This window comes from Rissa tridactyla, chromosome 4 (assembly GCF_028500815.1).
Source record: "Rissa tridactyla isolate bRisTri1 chromosome 4, bRisTri1.patW.cur.20221130, whole genome shotgun sequence".
NCBI lineage: Eukaryota > Metazoa > Chordata > Aves > Charadriiformes > Laridae > Rissa > Rissa tridactyla.
In genome coordinates this window covers 84,071,761-84,095,824 of record NC_071469.1, presented here as the reverse complement: position 1 = coordinate 84,095,824, position 24,064 = coordinate 84,071,761, and the positions used below count along the sequence as shown (strand labels likewise).

General features: G+C 43.2%; 1 protein-coding gene across 3 annotated transcripts in view; it reads left to right on the top strand.

Annotated features, from left to right (window-relative positions):
• The window catches only part of WTIP (WT1 interacting protein), an 84,284-nt gene extending 71,361 nt beyond the window's left edge, over window positions 1-12,923 (top strand). Inside the window, exons 4-9 of one of the 3 annotated variants that reach the window (XR_008466019.1) lie at window positions 710-772; window positions 3,038-3,168; window positions 4,116-4,167; window positions 6,040-6,108; window positions 8,877-9,164; window positions 10,431-12,923. Coding sequence is in view for 2 of the 3 variants with exons in the window: in XM_054199162.1 (XP_054055137.1) it covers window positions 710-772; window positions 3,038-3,168; window positions 4,116-4,167; window positions 6,040-6,108; window positions 8,877-9,029 (468 nt within the window). In the remaining variant the exon portion in view is untranslated. Of the gene's footprint in view, window positions 1-709; window positions 773-3,037; window positions 3,169-4,115; window positions 4,168-6,039; window positions 6,109-8,876 lie in introns of all 3 variants that reach the window. The other 2 variants (XM_054199162.1, XM_054199164.1) reach the window with 2 other exon arrangements.
• Window positions 12,924-24,064: the final 11,141 nt, after the last annotated feature.

Genomic DNA, 24,064 nt, shown 5'->3' with positions numbered 1-24,064 from the left:
CCCTGTGCAATACCGTCCCACTGATGGGCACCCTTGTCCCTGGCCGGGTGGAGAGCACAGGCAGCACTTGGCTTCTGTGGGGCTGCAGGGCGCGAGAGTAAAGTCCAGCCACTGCGAACACCAGTTTCAAAATCGCACGGCTGGCGTTCTTGCCTGTAGGGAAGCTGTTTGGTAGGTCAGTTGTCTGGCCTGATGACCTTGATATTTTTTGTATACTTCTAAACACAGGGCTAAAGACAGACTTTGGCCTGTCTTCACTTCCCTAGCCTGCATACAGCACTGGGTGAAGTGCAGGTCCAAAAACTGAGGTCAGTGTGCACCTGGTCACTAATTTGAGTGGGAATTGGGATGTAAGTCTGATGTTATTTACTTCCCCAACAACAACCAAAAGAGTGAATTGAAGCTAATTCCAGCATGCTGAAGTCACACTTGCCAAGTAGGCTTAAAAAATTAAAAATCAACCTTAAAATAATACCGTTACGTTGGAAATCTCGATGGAAATCTTGCGGTGGCTCAGGCCAAGCAGGGTCTCAGCATGCTGCACGAGCAGAGCGAAGGTTTCCGAGGCACTGTCTCCCAAACCTATTGGCCAGTTTGCCATCATACACACAGCACAGGCTGGAAAATAGTGCAGTGTTCACTTAGAAGGTATTTCTGCAGCTAGAGGAGTGGCTACTAATAATCCTTTCTTTTCTTGTCATTTGAACAGTATTCAGGTTTTCAGCAAACAGCAGACAAGTGCTTTGTTTGTGGACACCTCATAATGGAAATGGTAAGAGACCTACACTCCTAACCGCGGCATGGCTCTGTGTTTCACCCACTTTGGGTAGCGCACTGTGAGACACCAGGCTTTTTCCCCATCAGACTGTCATTGTGTCTTCACTACTGTCAAGGTAATTTTTGAACCTAAAGGCAGTAACCAAACAAAAATACCACTGTGCTCTATTAAGTGCAGTAAGTTGGGCTGCTTTTCTACCTGAGATCGCAGGAGGCAGCCCACTGGCTGCCACATGCCAGTTTTAAAAAAAAAAAATTAAAAAATTAGATTTTTACTACTAAAGGGGGAAGATGCAGCACAGCTGTGTATGAGAGCACAGTAAAGGAAAACAGAGGCTGTGCTCTATAAGACAGTAGAATAGCAAGAGCTCTGTCAAGGGGATGGAATCTGGACTAGAGCGGAGAGGGAGATTATCCTGCGGTTTGTTGCCCACTGTAACTTACTTATTTACCTTCTGCCGCTTGTTCCATGTCAGTTCCAATGCATTATTGCCACTGGGATTTGTAGGGAGACAGCAGGCAGAGTTACTTTTATAATAAAAAAAAATAAAGGGCTATGGGCTGAGCCAGGTACTCCTGCCATCATTTCAGTGGGTGGAAGTAGGAAGAGTTTAGTCTGGTCTTCCTAAGCAGAAATTCCCAAAGAAAATGAAGTGGCTTGTGCATTGAAGAAGTTCAGATCACATACTATATCTATTCTCTTACTTTAAAACGTGCATGAACCTCAGTATGCCTATTAGAAGTAGCTACTGCATTGCAAACACAGAGGTTCAGTAGGAGCTGGAACGGAGACGTCACTAATGAGGATTCTGGCTCCTATCCTGGCACCACTGGTTGGACAAGGATATTGTTCATTTTAGCCCAAGAGCAAATTTCTAGAGTTGTGTCATGCTGTGAGGGGGAGGGGTGTCCCACGTGGATGCTTTGAGCTGGCCCTTAATTGCAGAATCCCAGGCAAGAGTCTATAGTATCTTGTTGGCGGAGCTCAGTAGCTGGAAGCTTGGCAGGTGCTTCTCCGCCGTTGTCCCATCAGCAAGTGTGCTCTGACAGAAGGGATCGGCTCTGGGAGCTCCAGGAATGAATCCGTCTTGTCTGGCTGTTCTTGGTGCGCCTCTCGGGGAGCACAGCTGCAGCCGGCGTTGCTGCGCAGTCGTGGTGCCGTGTCCAGCCAAGGCTCAGAGACAAGTTGTTTCTGGCTAGGAGCAGGCTGGCAAACCACATGGATTCTGATGCCACTCACTGAATGGATTGCTGTAGGGGGAAAAAAAGGTTAAATTAAATTGACTTTGTGCATTTTTCCTATGCGCCACTTCTTATTTCTTGTTGATTTGATCTTTATTCATAGAATCATCTATAGGGCCATGAGAGCTTGGCCTGTGGAGATTTTTCATCTCCAGCTTATGAGCAGCCCCAAGCTGAGCACTGCTGCTAGCAGATACTTTTTGAAATTACCTTCCAAAGGTATTTCTTACACCTGAAATGCATGCAGTTGGTGCTGTGACCTGTGAGAGCTGCCTGAAGATGATGCCATGTCTCACTCTTCCCAGAGGCTCGTTGGTGGGCTTGGTGTATCCTCCTTGATGTCCCAGCACCACACCGAGCATTACATACGAGGACGCCAGGAGGGAGGGGGTCTGTTCTGTAGTGGTGTAGCTGAGACGGCGTCAGGCCTTCCCTTGAAACTTTTCAAATGAGGAGGAAAGGTCAGCATGGGAAAAGCATGGATACAGATGGAATTTTAACAGAAACTGATGGGCCTCTATGACCGAGTGATAGCCAGTGAGTAACTGGTGGATTAGGATCCTTAATTTATAGAGAGACACCTATTTATTTGCTTGTTTTGTTATTTTACTTTTTAAGTTTGAGTAATGACTGGTTTGGATTGTGTCTGTCACAGCCTGTTAAGTTTTGTGAATTAACTCTCTATCCCAGTAACTTGTATTTGGCTGCAGCACATTTTCCAAGAAGTGGTCTCTGAAGCCGTTTTTAATTTCTGTTGGCAGTATTGGCCCTGCAGAGCTAAGACTGATGGGCATTAGCCTGATTTTCACAGTTCTCTCTCTTGATTGGGAGCCTACTGAAACCCACTGAAATAAGCAAGTTGATTGTTTTAAAAGGCCCCTTGCTGACAGAGCTGCGGAGTGGTAATTTCATCCTGAAGTGCTTTTCTCACTGTCATTATTAAGAATGAGACGCAGCAGTATATGGGGGGGAACCTCTTGTAATCACGCATCTGCTTATTTTGCTGTTGCCTCTTAAGATCTTACAGGCCCTTGGAAAGTCGTACCATCCTGGCTGCTTCCGCTGCGTGGTGTGTAACGAGTGTTTGGATGGAGTCCCCTTCACTGTAGATGTGGAGAACAATATTTACTGTGTCAAAGACTACCATACGTAAGTATGCTTACAAAAGTTATAGCAGTTAAATTATTGGTATAGTTATAAGCCTTTGTAGTAGATAAAAAGGCTCATTCCTGTTCGCTTAGATGTCCCTCAAGTGCCACTGTCACATCTTGCATTTGTGAAGTATTTTAAAGTTCTATTAAAGGTCACTATGTGGCCCAGCATGGCATACAGTGGCCAGGTGGTTTCTAAGAGTTGAGGTTCTGGTAGTGCATGACACTGGCAAGTGTAAGTTAGGTTAACCTGGACTGGACAATAAACACGTAATTAGCAGCTAGCGTCAGAATGATTTTAGCCTCAGCTGACAAAAAGTTTTGTGGTTTAGTGATTGCTTTTTGCTTGCACTCAGAGGCAATGCGAATGCTCTTACCTCCGGTAAACCAATAACTCAGCTTATGCAGCAAGAGTAAATCACTCTGAACTCAGCCCTCTTGGTACAGAGTTGACTGTGTTACAAGGGGAGAGTGAATGTTGGCTCGGCCTTTATTGTAAAATGCAGCTGTGGATAGTAAGATCAGTTGATGTATTTGTTTTAAGTGGATCCCAGCCACAACCAGCCCATCTCCTATTTAGTGTGGTTGTGTTTTCCTGACGTCAGATGGTGACAGTCCCCCAGTCAGGAACTGCTTTGCAGTCAAAGCAGCGAGTCTCTGGGAGAATATGAATGGCTTTCTGCGTAAAGGACGGTAAGAGAAAGGGCATATGTGGGAAGAGGCTGGATGCACTATGCCTAGAGGTGAGGAATACCTAAGCAATAAACCTGGGGTAGGTCAGCCTCCTCCAAACCTCCTTTTCCCTGAATATCATCAAACAGAGGTGTTTCAAATCCTGCGGATCTACATTTTGCTAAGAATAAGGCATGGTTAGAATAAGTCTCTTGGTTCTACTTTTTGAAGAAGCTTTAAATGTGATTTGAACACTTTCTTCTTGCACCCTAGGGTTTTTGCACCAAAATGCGCTTCCTGTAACCAGCCAATCCTACCAGCACAGGTACGTTTTAACATGCGCTGACTCTTTGGAGAAAACAGCTGTTGGCATATCAACGCTTTCTAAAAACACATCAGATGCTTTTCCTCCCTCTTCCAGAATCTACACTATGTCAGATACTAAATTAAATACAGTTTGGCAGTAGTGTCCCTCCCAAACATTCCCAGAGGTCGTAATAGTCATACTACTTATGCAGCATAGTACTTTGTATCTTTAGGGTGCTTTCCAGGTCTTAATTATGCTGTTATAAATCACATTTAATTGAAAGCCCTGACTAGGGCTCCAAGAACAACCCAAGAAGTAAAGCCCTGTTTATTTTTAGAATCTCCCATTAGCTCAAGTAGCAATTTTCCTTGTCTGCTATGTTTGCATTTCTGCTGCGGATCTGTTAAGATGCCCAAACTCAAAAAGACATCTGAGGGTTACCCTGACCCTGTGAAAAGGCCACACAGTCTGTCATCCTGGGGTGGCAGTGTAATGAAAGTGCTTCAAGGGGTGGAAAAGGCAGCAGAAAAGTTGGCTAAAAGGGAAGCTCATGGATCACCTGCCTGCAGCCTCAGCCTGTCCAGACAGTATAGTTTGCATGAGAAGACTTCTGCGTGAAGACATCCCTTTTCTGCCTGCCCGCAGCGGTGCTCCCCCACACTCTGGTGGGTGCAGGGCCCTCCGATTTCCCGTTGCTGAGGTCACTGACCGGCTCATTTGTAAGCAAGAGGCTCAGCACCTCCCTCCTTTTCCTCTCCTGTGTTTATAGAGCCAGAGACTGCATCCTATAAGCTGCTGTGCCCTGGTAAAGCCTGTGGGTAGAGCCTCTTAGCGTGCCCACCTCCATCACTTTGCACGTTACTCTCTCTGTCATTATTATTTCTGTTAAATGACCAGGTCTCACGTAATTAAAAACCTTAAGAAGGCTGAGCCAGAACTACTTGTCCTGGTGATGAGATGTGAGGAGAAAACCCCTATGTAGATTTTACTGGGTTTGTGTCTTACAAAATGATTTTTAAAAAAAAAAAACAAAAAAAAAAAAGAAAGAAAAAAAAAGCAGTCCTGCTGACTCATCTGATGGCTAGCAGGATAGACGCCACGTTCTTTCCCATGGAGGTTTCTTAGGTTAGTTCAAGTCTTGCAGTGCAGGTATTAACTTGCCCGCAGCTTCTCTCAGACATAGTCTACGTCATATCTGATGCTCTAACCACACCTGGAACTGGAAACAATGCAAGGCAACACATTTAATGAGCTCTGTCTTCAGAGTGGATCAGGGAAAGAGTCTGTGAGGTTACAAGAAGGGTATGGGCTGCTCTGCAGGGCCTGGGGCTCAGCCAGGAATTACACAACCCCACTGCATCCACCCGCACATGGAGATTTTGGCCTGGGCACATAATTACCTGCTGAACTGGTATGTAAATCCTGGTGGGGTACATACAGTGACATATGCATGTGCAAAATAGCTGCGCAGCAGATGGCTTGAGGGGAATACAAGTCCTGGAAAACTCAGGCCACGATGTCTACAAGGAAGAGTTACCCAATCAGTGGCTCATAGTTTTTGACTGGTAATTCATTCAGATCGTGGGTCCCCTTGGAAAATTATTTGATTTCAAGACTATTTTTTCCCTTGAGGATGAAGATTTGGCTATACTTCCCCAATGACATCTACAGCTTAGAAATGTCAGACACCCACGCTGCTGCTAAAGAGCAAAACCAGCAGTGCAGTGCTGTGCACCAGGGGACAAGCCCCTCAGCGGTCACAGAGCTCTGCGGAGGAAGAAGGGAACCCCAGGGAAACGGCTCTCCAAAGCGATAGGCTGGGCACTGAAAGAAAACCGAGAAAACAGCGCTTACAAGCTCACTCTTACCTTCTCTCTGCTTCCCCAACAGGGCTCTGAGGAGACCATTCGGGTAGTGTCAATGGACAAAGACTACCACGTGGAGTGCTATCACTGCGAGGTGAGCATCAGGCGTCTCTGCTGGCCCATCCCATGGCAAGGCTTTGCCAATAATGAGCAGCCACTTGGTGGGTGCCCGACTCGCACCCCAGGGTGCACGTGCTGGCTCTTGCACGCCTGGGCAGGTAGGGCTTGCTCTGCCCCACGGCTCCTGGAGTGCTGGCTGGGCTGCAAGTGGTGCTGCCACCTCTAGTACCACATTAGGGGTTTTTCCCCAGTATATCGACTTCCAAAGCTGGGTTTGGTTGTTTGGGTTGAATTTTCTCAATACTTCTAGACAGGGAGAGAAGAAAGAGTAGGTGCCGGTTCTCTGTTTCCTGATTTCTGGATACAGCTTGTGTGGCTCTGATCTGAGGAGCCCTGAATTCACGTTGCCTGTGCAGGGAAGGACCCTCCCTGCTACACTGGAAGGCTTTTCTAGGGGATCTGTGGAAAGAATAGTGATTCTTTACTAGAAAAGAGACAGGGATACCACTGACTTCCTGACATTTTTTTGGGAGTAGTTTCTTTTTGTGTGGAACATTTAAACAATTAATGGGGCACATCAAGTTGTGGGATTAGTGCTCTTGCTTCAGAGAGGAGAGCTGAGTTCAGTCCTAGCTCTGCACCAGGAGCATGAGGAGGGAAACAAACTCTTTAATTTGGGATCAACCCAAAACTTCCCTTTTGCTGTAGGTTTGGCGCTCTGATATAACACACAAATATCCACAGAGATCCTAACTGTGCTACCTGTCAGCACCAGAGGCAAAAAGGCAGCAGTACTATCTTCCATGTACTTTGGCACAAAAAGATTTTACAAAGAGAGTTCCGATTGAGGGAGAAAATAACAAAATTCAGGGCATCTTGAAGTGTAAGGAAAACCCCATCCACTCAGCTGTCTCCTTCCAACAGAGATACCTGATACTCCATTATTTTCTACTAATTTTAAAGAGAAATTGGCACAGGAAATCGCAGCATTTTGGAGAGCTATACTTCCCTCCTTCTTCCCCCATCTATTGCTTTGTGCAGGCTTCACCTAAGATGACAGCTCCCTCCCCTTCCCGCTCAGGCTATTGACTTTATATTAGAATGTCCCAATGGGGGTTTATTTTCAGTTCTGTTTTGTTATTCATTTCCCCATCCTCCTTCCAGTTTGGGGCAAATCAAGCTGCCTCCACATCTGCCCAGAATGGCAGAGTGCATTTATGTACAGAAATCAGACGGTTAGCTATGTGTTAATGGGGGTAGATCCCTGCCTGTCGGTCTCAGATCAGGCTCCCCAACTGTACACACTGGGTCACTGCTGTCCCCAAGTACTGCTGGAAAAGTTACTGCCAGTATTTTGAGATATTCACATGGAGACTTTTGTAAAAGCTGTGACGACTTACGCAGCTGTTAATGCCATCATCACCTGGTGGCCATGCAAAGTCAGTAGTCAGATTGGAAACTTTGCTGCTTTTCGGTGTCATCTCTGTCTTGTGCAACCACTTTACTTCTGCTGAGAAGTTCAAACCAGTTTACAGATCAACAGACCCGCGTTCTAAAACGGACATCCACTGAGAAGGCAGGCTTTCTCATTGCAGAAAGGGAACACAATTTTGGAGAGGGAAAGAGGTATGAACACTTGGCCCATCTGTAAGGTATCTGAAATCGTTACATTCTAATGAGGAATTTAATTTTAAATGTTACATAATGGGCTATAGATTTATTATGTAATAACAGATAGTAACACACAGAAAACTACCTTGGCAGAAGCTTTGATTAAAGCCTCCCTAAACTAACACTCCATCTTTACAGCTTACTTTAAAACCCATTTTTCATTCTTATTTCAGCATTGTAAAAATGTGAGGATTTTAACTTGACTAATGAAAGCTGAAAAATCATTATTTTGTGTCCAATTAAAAACTTTGCGTCAGTTTTCAATACTAAAAAGACCTATATGCCCAACCTGTTCAGGTTTTTTTTTCCTTTCTGTTAAGTGTGCAGGTATGTACTCAGAATCTCTGGTTTGTCAGGAGTGCTCACAGTAACAATTTTTAAGTATTTAACATACTTGGAACATCAAAACCAACCACAAACCTGCCATGACTTTCAAATGTCCTCAAAATCATAATGATGACAACTGAAAACCAGGATTATTTCTATTGCAGTGTACGTAATAGTCAGCAGGCAGGATCATTGTTTGTTGTTTTTCTTTTTATCTCTGTTCCTCCGCTGTTGCTCACCCATGTTGTCCCTGTAGTTATGTGCCGGTCCCAGAGGTACTGACGTTTCCACTACAGATGGACCATTGGCCTTGAAGTCTTCAATTTTTTTTTTTCATTCCAAATTAGAGAAAGTGTAGCCCTGCTTCAGAAGTAAAACATGTCTCATCTCCCCCTCTTCCCCACTTTTCATTCTCTACTAATGCTCCCCCATTTCTTGCTCGCTGCCTTGTTGCAGAATTAGCTCATTATCTGTTCTAACCTCTTCCAGGTTGTGTGTGTCAGGGTCAGTCCTTGGCCTGGTTTTGTCTCATTCGCATCAACATTTATTAGATGAGGAAGAGACCTGAATGGGAAACAATGGGGAAAAAAATGCTGGGTACTACTGTAGACTGTCCTGTTGGATTTCAGTGATGTCGGTTTGCTTAATACGGGATAGTCAGGGTCCACCTCCCCAAAACTCTTAAGGTTGCTGACTTTGGAGGCTCAGGAGGGAGCTCTCAGGGTTACGCAGGACAGATCGGCATTGTTGTGAGGTGACCTACCCGAATCACTCACTAACCTGGGATATATGTGTTTCTTCTAGGATTGTGGCTTGCAGCTCAATGATGAGGAAGGCCATCGTTGTTACCCGTTAGAGGGCCACTTGCTCTGCCACGGCTGTCATATCAGGCGCCTTAATATTAAACTGCCGTCACATCCACCTCCAAGCTATCCAATGCATGTCACAGAACTCTGAAAGACATTTCCGTTACCAATAAGCCGTTTAAAAGAGAAGACAAAAAAAAAAATCTAAAAATTACTTTCCTGTTCCTTTAAAGATGAGATTCCAGTAATAACCATCTAAACCAGCTATTTATTTTTTAAATCAGAGGTGAGGGGTCCTTTTCTGATCTTGTGCATATGCGTTCTTTTATCTAGACATTCTCACTGAGACACCGTCTACTTGAACAAATAATTCACCACTAAACTGTAACTGTAAATGGCAGCATTTCTAAAAACAATGGTACAAAGGGCTGTTCTGCACTCCCTACTCACTGCCCTTCAGTGGACATTTCAGCCAAGTCAGGAGTGTAGAATTACTTCCCAAAACTTAGCACCTTATCGTATTGCAGCAAGCATGATAAGATAAATGCTAGCATTTTAGCTAGTTTTGTTGAATTCTGGTCTTAGAGAATACAGTCGCACATTTTTTAAAACTTAGATTCCCAGAAGTAGTGAACAGGAAGCAAACAAGTGTTTTTAGCAATGACAGTTTTCAGCATGGGTTAAATAATGGCATTCTGTGCAGAAGCGCTGGGCCAGCTTTCCAGCCTATGAGGTTCCAGAGTCATCCAAAGACCATTTAGCTTGTTAAAGAAATAGGGCAAGCATCTCATATAAAAGCCACGTTACAGAGGAAAAAATATAAAAGGTTGTCACATGCAGCACATGCATAGCTGAAGAAGGTTACAGAGCTCCGTAATTGCTTGCCGTGTACAAGTGTAGCCATGGTTTCAAAATGCATTTGTATCAACTTGATGATTTGGCACTTACTAAAGAATTCATCTTTTAAACCTGTTTTGTGTTTAATAGGGTTAGCAGCCCCTTTCTATGCAAAGGTACACTTGTCTTTATACTACTTGTTTTATACAAGACTTGTTTGTTACCAACTGCTTTATGATTGTATGTTGATACATTATTAAAAAAAGAGGGGGACAGTTGTTTTTGTATTATCTTTTCAGCTCTGTGTTCTTTTCTAGATGTACTTTTGAACTGATTACGGTGATTGTCTTCATTGGAAAACAAAGTACAAAATAATTGAGAGTCAGACCATTGAAACATTGGTATTTTATAACAAGTATTAGATGTACATAGAATGTACACAGGCTCATATTTTGCATAAGCTTTTACAGTAACCTCAGAGCTCTGGGGAAATATATGTCTTCCATATAGGAAGTTAGATGAATCTTTTTTATGGTTTGTTTTCTACCATGTGTTGATGATTTACATGCAAATCACACATCTGTATGTTTAAAAAATTCCTTGCATTCACATGAGAATTGATCCAGCCTTCCTGAATTTATATTTTAAATAAATCCATCGTTACTGTCTTTAACTGTATCCAAAATTGCAATAAAATAAAATTCTTCTGCTCCAGAGGAAGCGGAAATACCAGACCAGATTCTCCACATGTGTAAATTGGGACGTGTCCATTCCAGTTCTCAACACGTCAAGAACCTGACGGATCCATTTGGAAATGATCCCGTGTTAAATTCAGCACCACAGACTGATGAAATGACTTATTTGGCAGCACCATTACAGTTTACTTTCTTATGCTCCACTGATTTTTTCAAAGCCATTTGTGGTGCTCTTGAAAAGTACAAAGAGCATGCAATGGACACTAATTCCTAAGTGGAATAATTAACTCTCTTAACAGAACTTCTTGATAGTCTGGAATTTCCTTATGGGGGAAGGGGGGGTGGGCAGGAAAAATTCCTGTGAACTGTTTTTTTTCTGTTAGGAAGGAACAAAAGGTATGTTTCCCGAACTTTTGCCAGACTTCCACTGGCCTAGATTAACCTGTCCTACCGAACGCTCCTTGGCAAGTCAGATGCTCCTTTAAAAAGTCATTTCCTAATAAATATATACAAGTTTATAATTAACATATTGAACGTGATAGCCATGGTTTGAAAGAATCACAGTGCACTAGTGCCCTGCTTCTACAGTGTGACTGGCGAGGCCTGGCCTGCAGAAGCCACCACCGTGGGTGCACACGCGCTTGGTCTGCATTTGCAAACATTACCTCTGTGTCCACAGTCACCAGCACGGCCTCGGAAAGAAGTGGAAATACATCTGCCTCTTGCCCTAACAGCAAATGCTAGAAAAGGGAAAAAAACTGTCTTAAATTGGATTGTATGATTAGGTCAGTTCCCTAAGGTTAGTACAAACGTGGAAGATAGCATGGAAGATAAACTTTTAGCATCAGCTGCAATGTACTGCTTCTGCCATTCAAGGAACCTGCTTTGGACCACATTTAGCTTTGAGGCTTTTTTTACTTGCTTGTCTTTACAATATATATTAAGGAACCCAAATTAAGAAAACACACATTAAAATACACTTGCCTCTTCCAGTGGCAAGTTTAAGTTTCCACTCCAACATACTTTCCAAGGGACAGCACAATATTGAACATGTACATACCATACCTTTTCTTTTTGAAACCAATCATACTGTAGAACAGAATAATATTTACTTTCATTTTACATGTTAATTTGTCACTCTTGTAGTTCTACACAGTTCCAACGTGTTAAGTATCATCACAGCAAAACTAGTGAAAGCCAGTATTTCAATATAGCGTAAGCAATTTGTTTAAAACCAGAAAGCAGCAGTTGTTGTTCCAGTATTTTCTGTAGGCAGGTACATTCCATTACTGTATAATGAAGCACAGCTTTGCTTTTCCAGCATTTAGTATAAAAACTGGAGCTTAAGTGAAATTTGCCAGGGTTTGGTTTGGTTTTGTTGGGTTTTTTTCAATCAAAGAGAAAAAAAAAAAAGCAAATCTAAAATAATGATGTGCTGTACTCCTCAGTGCCAGTGAAAGTTTCTGCACATTTTTACCTTCTGTCTGTGGACTTATGTAAATGAGAAAGCTTCTTCTAACGAGTTTCTTAAGGAGTATTCTTATGTTAAATCAGTTCAACACAGATGTAAACTTTCTAGAGTTCATTTTATGATGTGACTGTTCTTCAGAAGCCTTTGCTATACTTTCAGACTATTTGTGTAAAAGTTAAAACAATATCAACTTGTTCACATCAGGCCTGCACGTTCCCAGTTTGGTGAGGACTGGTGCAAAGTCCCTCCGGCACAGAGCTGGTGTGGGCGAGTCACCCTCCCTCCTGCGCTGGAGGAGGTGTTCCAAAGAGGGGACCAAAATAATAATTTGAAAAACAAAACAAAAGAATGCACTCAGATAATTGAGCTTTCAAAGGGGGTTTGTTTGGGTTTCTTTCCTTTTCCTTTCACTTGTGTGCACATGTGTGTATATATATTTTGTAAGGTGGAGCTTCAAAAGAAAAACATGGTTAGAGGAGCTCTTTAAGACCAGAAATTCCAGAGTAGTTAAGTAAACCAAAGCTCTAAAGGAGACAAAAGCTGCTTTCTTGTGTTTCAAGAAAAGTTTAAAAGTTTGTGATTCATCCTGTAACTAATGCCGTAACTAGAGTATATAATTTGACTTAAATTAAGTTTTCATTTGAGAAATATTTTCATTTTCTTTAAAAGAATATAGTTTTCTTCCAAGAACTTGGACCAACGTTGATTTTTATTTTGTAGGAAATATATAAATTCCCAGTTTGTATATCATGTAACTAGTTTACATGCTGAAAATATACATTAGTTTAACTATTTTTGTATATATATCCTTGTAAAACCTTTCAATGTGCTTCTGTCTTTTAGTCTTTAGAACTACTTGTGGTTTTGTGTTTCAGTGTTTGATTCCCTTGATTGTTGAAGAAAAAATTGGGAAATGTAGATTTATTTATCTAAAGAGGAAGCTACTTGCTATCATCCTAAGTTATTTAATATTAAAGTCAGAAGTTTCATTTAACCTTAGATGCTATAATCTGCTTTTTTCAATAAAGACATTTTGTAGTTATCTTTGATTTTGTAGTTTGTTGCATGTAAGTATTTTATTTTTTTAATCTAGGTGGGCACTAACAATTTTCAGGAGATCCTTGTATTGCCTACAGAAATGCCAAACTGATATTAATTGATTGCAGCTGCATTCATGAAAGATTTTGGTCCTCCAGTGCAAGTGTTACTAATTAAGGTCTAAAATATGCCCACAGCTAACGTTTTGCAGCTGCACTTAGAAGAATTTAGCCACTCTGGCAATTTTTAATTAAGCTTTAACCAGTCTGGCTAGTTCCCATGTAGGACAGTCAGTGTTGAGGAACACTTCCTTTAAAGACTCCCATTATTTTTTGGAGTGTTCCAGCAGTGAACTACTTGCCTGGGCTATGAATTTCCATAGCTTTAAGCACGCGGACCTTGGTTTGGGGAATTTTCTCAAATTTTCTTGCTAAGTCACAGTAATTCAGAAACTATGGCCAGAGCTCTGATAGGATTGAAAGATGGTTTTTAAATATATTCTACCTTTCAGAAGCTCTCTGCCACTTTGTCTCCAGCTTCCTGGCATAGATGGGAGTTTGGTCACATTTACCTTCTGCATGCAGTGGTCCTGCAAGAGCAGCTCTGTCTGTCAGGCAGAAGGTTCATCAGCGCTGGTATCTTCTCTCCAAAGATGGCCAAAAGTGGATGCCTGGGGAAAAAACACAAGAACCAGTTTCTTCCTGGTTTCCTCATACTCAGTGAGTTTCCTTTCCATTAAGCTGGTCACTCTCCCATCCTTGCAGATGCTCTTTCCTCCAGTGACTCGCAGAAGCCAAATACTCACAAGCTGCTACTTCAGTGTGATGCCACCTTCTCCTCCAAACAGGCCTGTGCTCTGCATCTCTGCCACCCTGTCTTTGCAAAGTACAAATGACTTCCCATTTGGAAATGAAACTTACTGGTGGTTTTCACACAATGGCTATTTTGGCAAATTTTTCTTTTGCTCAGTCAGAATGGAAATAGTTAGAAATGCCACAATTGTTTTAGGGACACAGTCTGCACTTCTGTGCTTTGAAACAGATGTACCCCACTTCTGTAGGCTCTTCACATACATGCTATTTTTCTCACTCTCATTATTTTTTAAAATTCATTCAAAATGAGCAATTCATGCCCTCCTTGAAGAAAAAAAGAAAAAAAGGCACAAAGACTGGCCAACTCAAAGCATTTCGACAGTGCCTCACCATGTGGGTGACACAAATGTAGTCAATAAAATCTAGGACATAGTCTTAATGCAGCAAGAATTTATACCAAACCATAACCAGCCTGGTTGAAAAGAACAGAGTGCTTAAAAATATTAACTGTGCCTTGTGGGCCTCCTTGCAGGAAATACGTACTGGAAACTGAACATACATTCACTGCAGGAAGGGTGTGAGTCAGGACCCGGCTCCCAGAGGGGAGCACCACAGAAGTCTGCAGTGTCATAGGGTTCCCTGGCACAGCATCTGAGCCACAGGGCAGTGTGTCACTGGAAGCTCTGGCTAAATCCAACGTGCAGATTATCCAGGAGGGCTTTGCTAGCACTGCTTTTCACCTTACCAGTCATCCCCAGATCTGTGTTCCTCACCTTGCAGCTACTGAGTAGAAGAAGGATTTTTTTTTTTTTTTTTTCACAGTCATCCCAGGGCTGAACCAGAGACACTTGGCTAGTGCTGGGAACCATTAGGAATGTGTGAATGAAGGAACTCGGATGGTGAAGCTGCCTTCAGCTCATATCCCTGTTATCCAGCTCTTAGTCCCCCAAATTCACAGACTCATAGAATAAGTCAGGTTGAACAAGACAAGACTTCAAGAGGTCATCTGGTGTAACAGCCCACCACCAACATACACACTCAAAACAAAGTGTGTGTGTGTATGTCACCATATATATGTAATACCTTAAATATTCCCTTGGGTGTGTCATTGGGGAAGCTGGAAACTGCAGTCTCATTCCTACTGCTACAGCACTTTTTAATGGGCCCAGCCTGCCAGGAGTAACAAAGCTGCTCCGTGTTCACATTTGGCATTGCAGGTTTCTTTCCAAGACACCAGCTGGCTGGGTCACTGATGCCCAGGCCTTTAACGTCACAGCAGCTAAGAGGAGAAAAAGGTGGCAGAGGCTAGCAAATGTAGAAAGGGAAAGACCAGGGTCCTGCTGGAAACAACACAAACAACTTCAGCTCAAGTATGAGCCCTGCAGTTTGCTAGCATTGTGGGCTGGCATGGTTTACCACTGATTTATTTACATTAAACACTGGAATGTAGCAACAGACTCCTTTACTTGTGAAATCTTTTTAAAAGCAAAGGACAGTAGTCTGCAATTACAGCCACTCTCCCATCCTCATTAGTCTGAAGGCAGTTTAGGGCAGCAGCAACCTGCCATCTTCTCCCTGCTTGCTGTCCCACTTGCAGGTCTATGATTTCACGCAGCCTTAAAAGGCACTGAATTTAGCTGAATTTACCAAACTGATCCCAGTTGGTGCTACAAACTCTTGCTTGGGAGTTCACTTACAGATAAGAAACTTCGAAGAAGGAACCCTAAGCAAGATCTGGAAATAGTGAGCGAGAGCTGGATGTTGAGCAGGACACATCAGCCTTCTCTGGATGCCTAAGCTGGACATGAAAGTGTCGCCCATTAAACAGAGGGCATTGGTTTCTGGAATAAATTGCAGGTCATCCCTCAGTCACCACCACTGGGCTCATCAGCAGCTGAATTACGTATTTTAAAAGCTATGGAGTTAACCACAATTTTGGGTAAAACTCCAGAAGACTAAAAATATTTTCTTCCTGTTCAAAATTAATTTAAGATCCTATCCTTGTGCTCAGTGCAGTTCTTGCCATCTCTTCACTTAACACTGAGACAGCAAGAATAAGTTGCCATATAGCTTATGAAGAGCACATAATAAGACCTAGTGCATTTCTGCTGTACCTGCATTTTCCCTGTGCTGTCAGCTTCCGTCCCATCAGAAGAAAATACCCTACATTAAACAGCATAAACCACTGTGCTCACACACACAGCATAGGAGAAATACAGACTGAAAACTGTGCAAACAGTAAGAAACCATGTGGAGAACTGGTTTGCCAGAAGTGATAAAATAAGTATCTCGCCAGCAACACATTTAAGAACAAATTCTCAAAGGTTTGTGTCACGGCTGGAAAAAAAAAAAAAAAATCCACAAAGCCCCACATTTGTATGTACATGTCTGGGAAGTCATCACCTCAAAGAATAAGCACTGCATTGGTTAGTTACAGTAATTCAAGTGGTTAAATGGACTATCAAAAAAAACCCTGTTCATTAAAAATTTGGCACATTTAAACTATTGCAGGAATGTTAAAGCCAACTGATCAGTTAATTACCGGCTGCTCTGGCGAGGCAAATGAAAGCCAGCGGCACCCCTCGGTGCTTCCAGGCACAGTAAGGAACCAGTGACATGCGCAGTTCCCAACCAGCGTAAATGGGCCTTGTGTCGCTAAAACCAAGGAAGCTGTGCTGGTTCGTGCTAAATGAGTGTCTCATGCCCGCTGTGAAACAGGGCATTAGGATAGGAAAGCAAACTATTGTATCAAGCTGTGGTTTTTTTACCACCTAAATCCCACAGCTGAAAGCTTCATGAGTCAAATGCGACAAGCTTACTGGGGGGGAATGAAGCAGCAATAAATTCTACTCTCTGAAGGTCAGATATTGCGTGGCTCTGGTCTCACCTATGTGCCTTCACCTGAAGTTTGCAAAGGTCACACGCCACGTGCGAGGATGGACAGAGCAACAGAGTAGGGAAGAAAATGAAAACTGCATGCATGGCAGGGTAACAATGCCGTGGAGAGAGCAACAAGACCTACCTGCAGTACCTGCAAGCCACACGTTTAACTGCACTTACCTCTACCAGTGGACGTGGCTCCTAGAATTTTTTTTTTGTACAGAGCTTCTTTAAAGGGGTGAGGAAGAAAAGGGCCCCCATGTCCTGCAGCAGGGACTGCTGGCTGTCTTCCAAAAGGACATTGGTGGCTCTGCTCCACACCTGGCTGTGCCTGGGCTCACCTGGGAGTTGGTCCTTTCTCCTCGCTCCTTCTTCCTAGGTCAGAAAAAGAATAATAGAAAAGAAAAAAAAAGCGTCACAGCTTTCTCCACCATTCACTTTTCCATTCCTTACTAGGGCATCTCCCAGCAAGGGAGAAGAGGAGGAGGGCACCCTTCTGGGCACGGGGCTTGCCACCTTGGCACAGGCTGCTCGCCTGCGGTTGCTCCGTCACACGTGGATCCCTTTTATCAAAATGGCAAGTCTTGCTCTCACAAACACTGTGGTAACTTTAAACACATCCTATTGCTTCTAGTAATGTCTTATCATTTGGAATAGAGTGTTTGCTACCTACATTCCCAACCCCTAAAAGCTATACCTACGGTTTATTTGGCTCATTTTTCTTTTATCACACCAATATACCACACAATGGTAAAAGTGACAGACATTCAGCTGTAGTAAGATCTGCCTTTAGCTGGCTATAAATATTTCATTCTCTATTTTAAAATACTGTTTGTAACCTTTTTTTTTTAAAATAACTTACTTCCCCTGCAATCAGCTGCTAGCCTCTCTCTTACCCGCAGCACATTTTCCAAGCTCTGGATCAAAACCATATATTTTGAAAAGCTAGAAAAAGCTATTTTTAAAATGAATAAATTTATGGCCAGTTAATATGTAATTGGCCGGTTATTTTCCAGAAGCCCCATCAGAATGCGAAAAAATTAATAAAAATGTCTACATGGAAGAGCCCATTAATGCCTCTGAAATGGAGCAGAAGTCCTTAAAGAATGTGCCATTGCATCTTCCAAACTGAATTAAAAAAGAAGGAAGGTGGAGTAAAATAAAGTTTTCCTTAAACATTTCTTATTTTATTCTGCAACATACAGCAGAAAATCTGCTAAACCAATGGCTCTGGCAGCTTTGATAAAGCATGCTGGATTTCATGATATAATTTAACTTCAATTTGATTTTTTTTTTGCATTAATTATAATATCTTCAAAGCTGAAATCCTGTCCTTTGCTGATGAGCCAAAACATAATGTGAAGCCAAGCACCTACTGCACTCCAGTCAGTAATTTCCATATCCCCTTTCCCAAAAATATTATGGCTTTATTTGCACCTCAGGTCTAAGGATCTGCAGCAGGAATTCGCTTGCAGGCTTAACAAGCATAGTCAGGAAGTGCAAAGCAGGAGGTACCAAAGACTGCTGTTTTCTTGGAGCTGGATCTCTGATTGCAGCCTCGTCTATAAACAGGCAGCCCAAGATAAAGCAGAATTGTAGAGAAGATGCTGCAGAGGCTCAGCAACGCTCCCATATTAAACAGGAGTGACAAGGTGAGCAGGACCATATGTAACATGCCAGCTGCCATCCCTGTTTGCAAAGGAACAGCAAAGCACCGTTAGCTCTTGCTGTGAGGCAAGAGCAGTCTCTTGACACTCCATCCAAAATCTCTGCAGTACTATTACCATGGCACACACGTTACCAAGTTGCAAAGGTTTTGTTTGTCCTAATAGCACCTCCCACCTCAAAAAACCCCAAACCCGCATACATGAACTTACTGTCTATACGGTACACAATATATATAAATAATAAATCCACATATAGAGGTGTAAGTGGGCTGAAGCATTGTTCTGTGCAAAGATCTCATTTTAGAGGGAGCCAGGCCATATGAGATTCACTGGCAAAAGGTTAGAGTATTTTAAATGTATCCCAACATTATTCTTTGGAGGCAGGCAATAACAACTCTTGCATGTATATAAGCACGTATCTGGCAGTGTACATTATTCCTTATTCCCCCTCCAGCCAAAGTTTACTAAAAGTATCCTGTGTAACCAGTGAGGAGATTCTCCCTGTCCGAGTTGCAGATAGGCGCTCAAGCAGAGGTGGCAGGAGCAGGGCACGAGCTCTGCCTGCTGCCGCCGGGGCCAGGCTGTGGTGAAAGATGGGGACCAAACTCCTGTGCTGCTTTGGGTAACTGTCTCTGGATGCCACCCCACAGCCTGCCGCAACAAAGCACAGGCTTGTGAGCACAGCAAGAGACACCCTCCTCAGTTTTGTCGTATTTGGCTCCCATATGAAAAAAAAAAAATAGTTGCATCATGTTGAACTAAAATAAAGGTGGCCAAAAGGTGGGAGAGCCAGAGGTGACCTGGCCAGTGGATTGGTTTGAGGTGCAGACAGCCACCACTTGGCCTCCCTCACAGTGCCAAGTGCACCAACTTTGAAGGACATGGGAATGCCACCAGAGGACCTTTTCCAGTGGAAAGATTAAAGTTATTTCAAAACAGATACCCCTGAGGAGCACACTCCATCCTCTCCGGTGCCTCCCGGCGTGCACAGCAGAGCCAGCTACCAAGCAAGCACTAGAAACGCAAGAGCAGCACCGCGGGTCCCTCGCCTCCTCTTCCAAAATGCCTGTTGGGAGCCAGGGGCTGGCACAAAGCTTCATCAGCCCCCCCACCACCACCACCACTGTGTCAGTAACCCCAAGAGGCATGACAGCACCTCTGCTGTGTTTCTTGCCTGGAGGAGATCAGTAATTATTTTCTGGGAGGCCGTGGAGGAGACCCTCCTCTTGGTCCTGCTGCTGTGAATTGCAGTGAATTGCACTAAGCTCCACCACAGCAAGTCCAGGTTTAGCCGTGCAACTATCTCAGGGGTTTTTTTGTGCAGTAGAAGCTTCTGGAAGTCACTAAAAATAAGTTTGTTTGGGTTTTCAAACTTAATCCAAACACATTTGTGTCATCCTTCAAGATGGCACTTCCCCCTTGTCCCTACTCGACAACAGATTTTTCAGTCATTAAGAATGCTCTGCATGCACAGAAATATCTTGGGTTATTTTTCCCATAATCAAAAGAAAACAAATCCCAGAGCAGCCCTGGCAGGCCGCTTCCGGCCAGCGCTGCTGGCCCCCCCAGAGACCCATCGTGCTCGGCTGCTGCCTTCAGAGGGCAAACAAGAAAGTTTGCTTTCAATATAAAATTAGATGCTGAAACAAGCTGAGGTGTTTTGTTTTTTTTTTTCCAAAAAAACCCCAAACCCCTAACTCTTGCCCAACTACTTTTCCATTAAGCCTATTCCAAGGCAGTAATTTAGATGTATATGAGTGGCTTGGACTGCATAAGCCAGCATTTATGTTCTCTCCCCACTCCCCTCCTGCTGTCAGTACTATTTGAAGTTTTCCTGGCCAGTGCTGGAAGCTCACATCACGCTGCAGCCACTTGAAAGCATTTGTGATCCGGCTCAAACCACGCTATCAGCTACCAGGTGCCCTCTGCTATTGCCTGCTTGGTCTCACGTGCTTTCTCCTACAAGGCCCTTCCCGATTATAAAGGATTGGCATTTAGAAGGAACTGCAAAGTTATTTACCTCATTATCCTCCTTTAAATCCCTCCCTAATACCCTCATCTGCTGTGATATCTAAATGAATTTTGCCAATTAGAGCTGTTAGCACGCTATGGCTACCACCTGTACCCATCCCTCCCATCTTAAATTTGGACAGTAAGTTTTTGAGGGCAAAAAGCTATTATTTGAATTACAAGGAAGCCATTCTTGCAACTCTACAACTACAAGTTTACAAGTAAACACCAACAAATCTTTTAGTATTGCCAAAACCTTCTTGATCGAATGCAATGGCAGTTCTGCTACAGGAAGTATTTCTGCCTAGCACTTAATGCTGTCCCTATTAAAAAAAGAAAATTAAAATTAAAAATCTATCACAGCCATCCATTCCTGCAGGGGGTTTACATTGCTAAGTATAAAGTAAAGAGATTTCATAAGCAGTTCATAATAATTTACGCTATTAGTCTTTTCTTTCTCTGTCCATTATAGGTAAAATTGTTGAGAAAATTGCTGGCCACTATGTAGAATTGTTGACGAAAGCTTCCGAAATGCTTTGCATTCTTGTGATGGGGACCTTAGCAAGAGACACTGTCGGCACTCTAAGCCTTGGGTCTACAAGGTCAGATGAGTCACTGCAGCGTCTCCTTTTCACGCCTGATCAAGTGTGCAAAAACCTGGGGACAAATGCTCCTGCACATTACTCTCATGTCCTGGGGATCTTCATTCAAGAGCATTCAGAGAAAGCGAGCATGAAACGAGGCTGCAAAGCAACATCATTTAAAAATTTAAGCAGTTACAAAAAAACATCTGGGAGCCAAAACCAACCTTTTGCTGTCCACATATGGTACCCAGCACAATGGAGATCTAATGTATTATTGAGTCCCTAGATTTCATGGTTTAATAAACATTTTCATTTTAGCAGATCTGCTAATTGATTAGATGTCCCACCTTTTGCATTTACAGCAGCTTTGAGCACACCAAGATCTTTAATCCTCAGCTAGGTCTCTTCCCTTAAAAATACACATCATCATACTGGATGTGTCGCCATGAGAATGCAAAAAAAAATGTTTTGTGTCATTGTATTTTTCAGTGCGGAGTTGCATGAACTACACTCCAGAGAGCTCTGGAAAAGAGGAAAATTACAGTAGCTGCGATCACGATAAAATATTCAGAAGGTGAAGCTCAAACACATAAAGGATCCTGCTCGTGAGAGGTTCTTTCACTGCTATTAACTGCAAAGAAATAAGCAGAGGCACCACTGAGTATTGCCAAACCCCTGCTGCATCAGGCTTTGTATGTGTAGGATTGTACAAGCCACTACACTAGGATTTTGTATTCCCCTTTAAGCTGAAATCTAGTTCTTGGTCTTGTTCTTTGCTAATGAGAGGGCTGTCCTGGGCAGGAAAATGCACAGAGACTAGATCATGGCTGAGAGACGCACAAGGAGAGAAGACAATACTGCAAGGGGAGAGGAAAACAATTGCCTTTTTTTTTTTTTCATTTGGAGAAAAAACGCTTCTAAGGGCTGGGCTTCATGAAAGAAAAGCAACAGCCGAACATGGCTCCTGTGGCGGTTCGTTGGCCTTGGCAGAGCCACTCAGCCCTGGGGGAGGCACAGACAGGTCTTAGAACAACTTAATCCTCTCCAAGCTTGGTCCATCAGCAAGTCCTTCAGCAAAGCTTAGCACAGCTCTGCACCCATCAGGGCACTTGAGGATCACCAGAAGTCAGGGACCTACCAACCTCCCTGTGTGCCCTGGTGGTGTGGACACTCTCCACTAACTGTCCTCATGCCCCACGTGGACCACCAAATGGCCTCCAAGTTGCACAAGCATTTGGAAAGATCAGGACCAGATATTACACACCTAGACTCTCCCTTTAATGCTCAAATCCAAGCCTCTGAGCAAAAAGCAGCAGCAACAACACCAGCAAACAGCAGCAATCACAGTCCAGTCACCAGAGTGACTTCTGTGGTGGGCTCCATACCCACCTGCACTCCACAGAGATGAAGCCAGTGTCTGCAGCCAGAGACAACCTTGTAAAAACAAAATACCTTTCTTCTTTGATTTTCTAACGTTAAAAAAAAAAATCATACTAAGGAAGAGGTGTGAAAAGGCAGAAGCTTTTCCATTTGAGAATTCCTCAGCTTTTTAAATATTTGTGTACAGGATGCTGCAGAACTCCATACAGCCACCTAGTGCTGGAAAAAAAAATCACTTCCCCACTTCTGAGACTGTCCTCTGCAGTCCCTGAAGTGTATTTGAGACTAAGCGTCCGGCAAGGAGCAACAAAAGCCAAGTCTCTGCAGAAGTAAGATCACACACTTCCAGTCTGGGGCAGCAGCAAGTCTGAGAAGAACATATTTGATGAACTGTGCACACAGGAAACACGCTTTTATCCCAATAAAGAAAAGAGAAAGACATCCCACAAAAGACATGGCTACTGCCTGTGGATTCTCCAGTGGTTGTTATCTGTGGCATCTCTCCTCTGTGCTGCTGGGCTAAGCTGAGCAGCAAGTGGATCTGCTTTTTTTTAAAGGTACCTGAGCTGCCCACCCCACTGCCAGCCTTCTAAACCTGTTGCTCTCCTCCTCCTAACAGGGAACTAACAAGATTTACTTCAGTCAAATCCTTCTCATTTCTCAGCAATTCCTTGCCATCGCCGGACCGAGACTGCCTGTCCTCCTATCTAATCATGGCTATAAAATAAAAGTGTAGCATACTCCTTCCAAGTCACCTGCTCCTATGCTTCCACCACCTCCTCCCATGTAGTGGCACAGGCAGTCATGCAGCTGTGCAGTGGAGCAGATCAAGGAAGCAAACGGGGTTAAAACTAATCCTGCAAAGAAAGAAAAAAAGAAAGAAAGAAAAAGAGGTTTCCCTTCAGCCAGATCAATTACCCGGCTCCTGTTCACCGTGTGGATGAACAGATGCCTGTGCCAGCAGGAGATGGGGCAGCACCAGCACAAGGTGGTGGCCTGATGTATCTGGCAAACTACAGCCCAAGCCATCATCTCTGCCCCCACCAGGGCCAGAAACAGCCAACAGGACTCTGGAATACGCCCTGCAATGCCTCCATTAGGGCACAACCCCAATTAAAACCAGGTTAGTTACTTAATACTTTAAAGTAATTAATTTCCATAGCTTTTAGACTATTTTGGTTGCCTGGAAGACAGCAGAGCTAACCCTGCTCAGGAAACGTGCTGTTTGGATGTCAGTTTGGAATATCCAACTTACTGGGTTTTTTTTCCCTTCAGAATTTGAAAATATTTTGCCATGCAGCTAGCTAACCAGGTCTTAGAGGGATATGGTTTCTTATTCTCTTGCTTATAAGGGAAACTTGAAACAAATTAAAATTATTCTGGCCTCATACTAAAGGTCAGTGTTGTGGGGAAAGATGACTTGTTCGGAATTCAGTCAGGAAGTTTAACACAAATAATCCAGCTTGAAGTTCTGTGAGAACAAGTCCCAGCCAAAAACAAAACAAAACAAAACAAAACAAAAAAACCAACTATGTGCTGATAGAACTAATTTAAGTACTAAATCTCTCCTTTCCAAACATTTTTTCCACCAATAAAGCCAGAGGCTTTAAAAGCTGCCATGTGAACAACTATTTAGCTGAGTTGTGAAGGAGATGCTATTGGTACCTTACCAGGTAAAACCAGGCTTTTATCAGGAGACTTAAGCAGGAGCAAGCAGGGAAAGGAACAAAAGGTATTGTTGTAAATTGCTGTGAAAACGGACTGCACTGTACATTACTTGTTGTAAAGCTTTAGGCTGCCTCTAACTTTTTT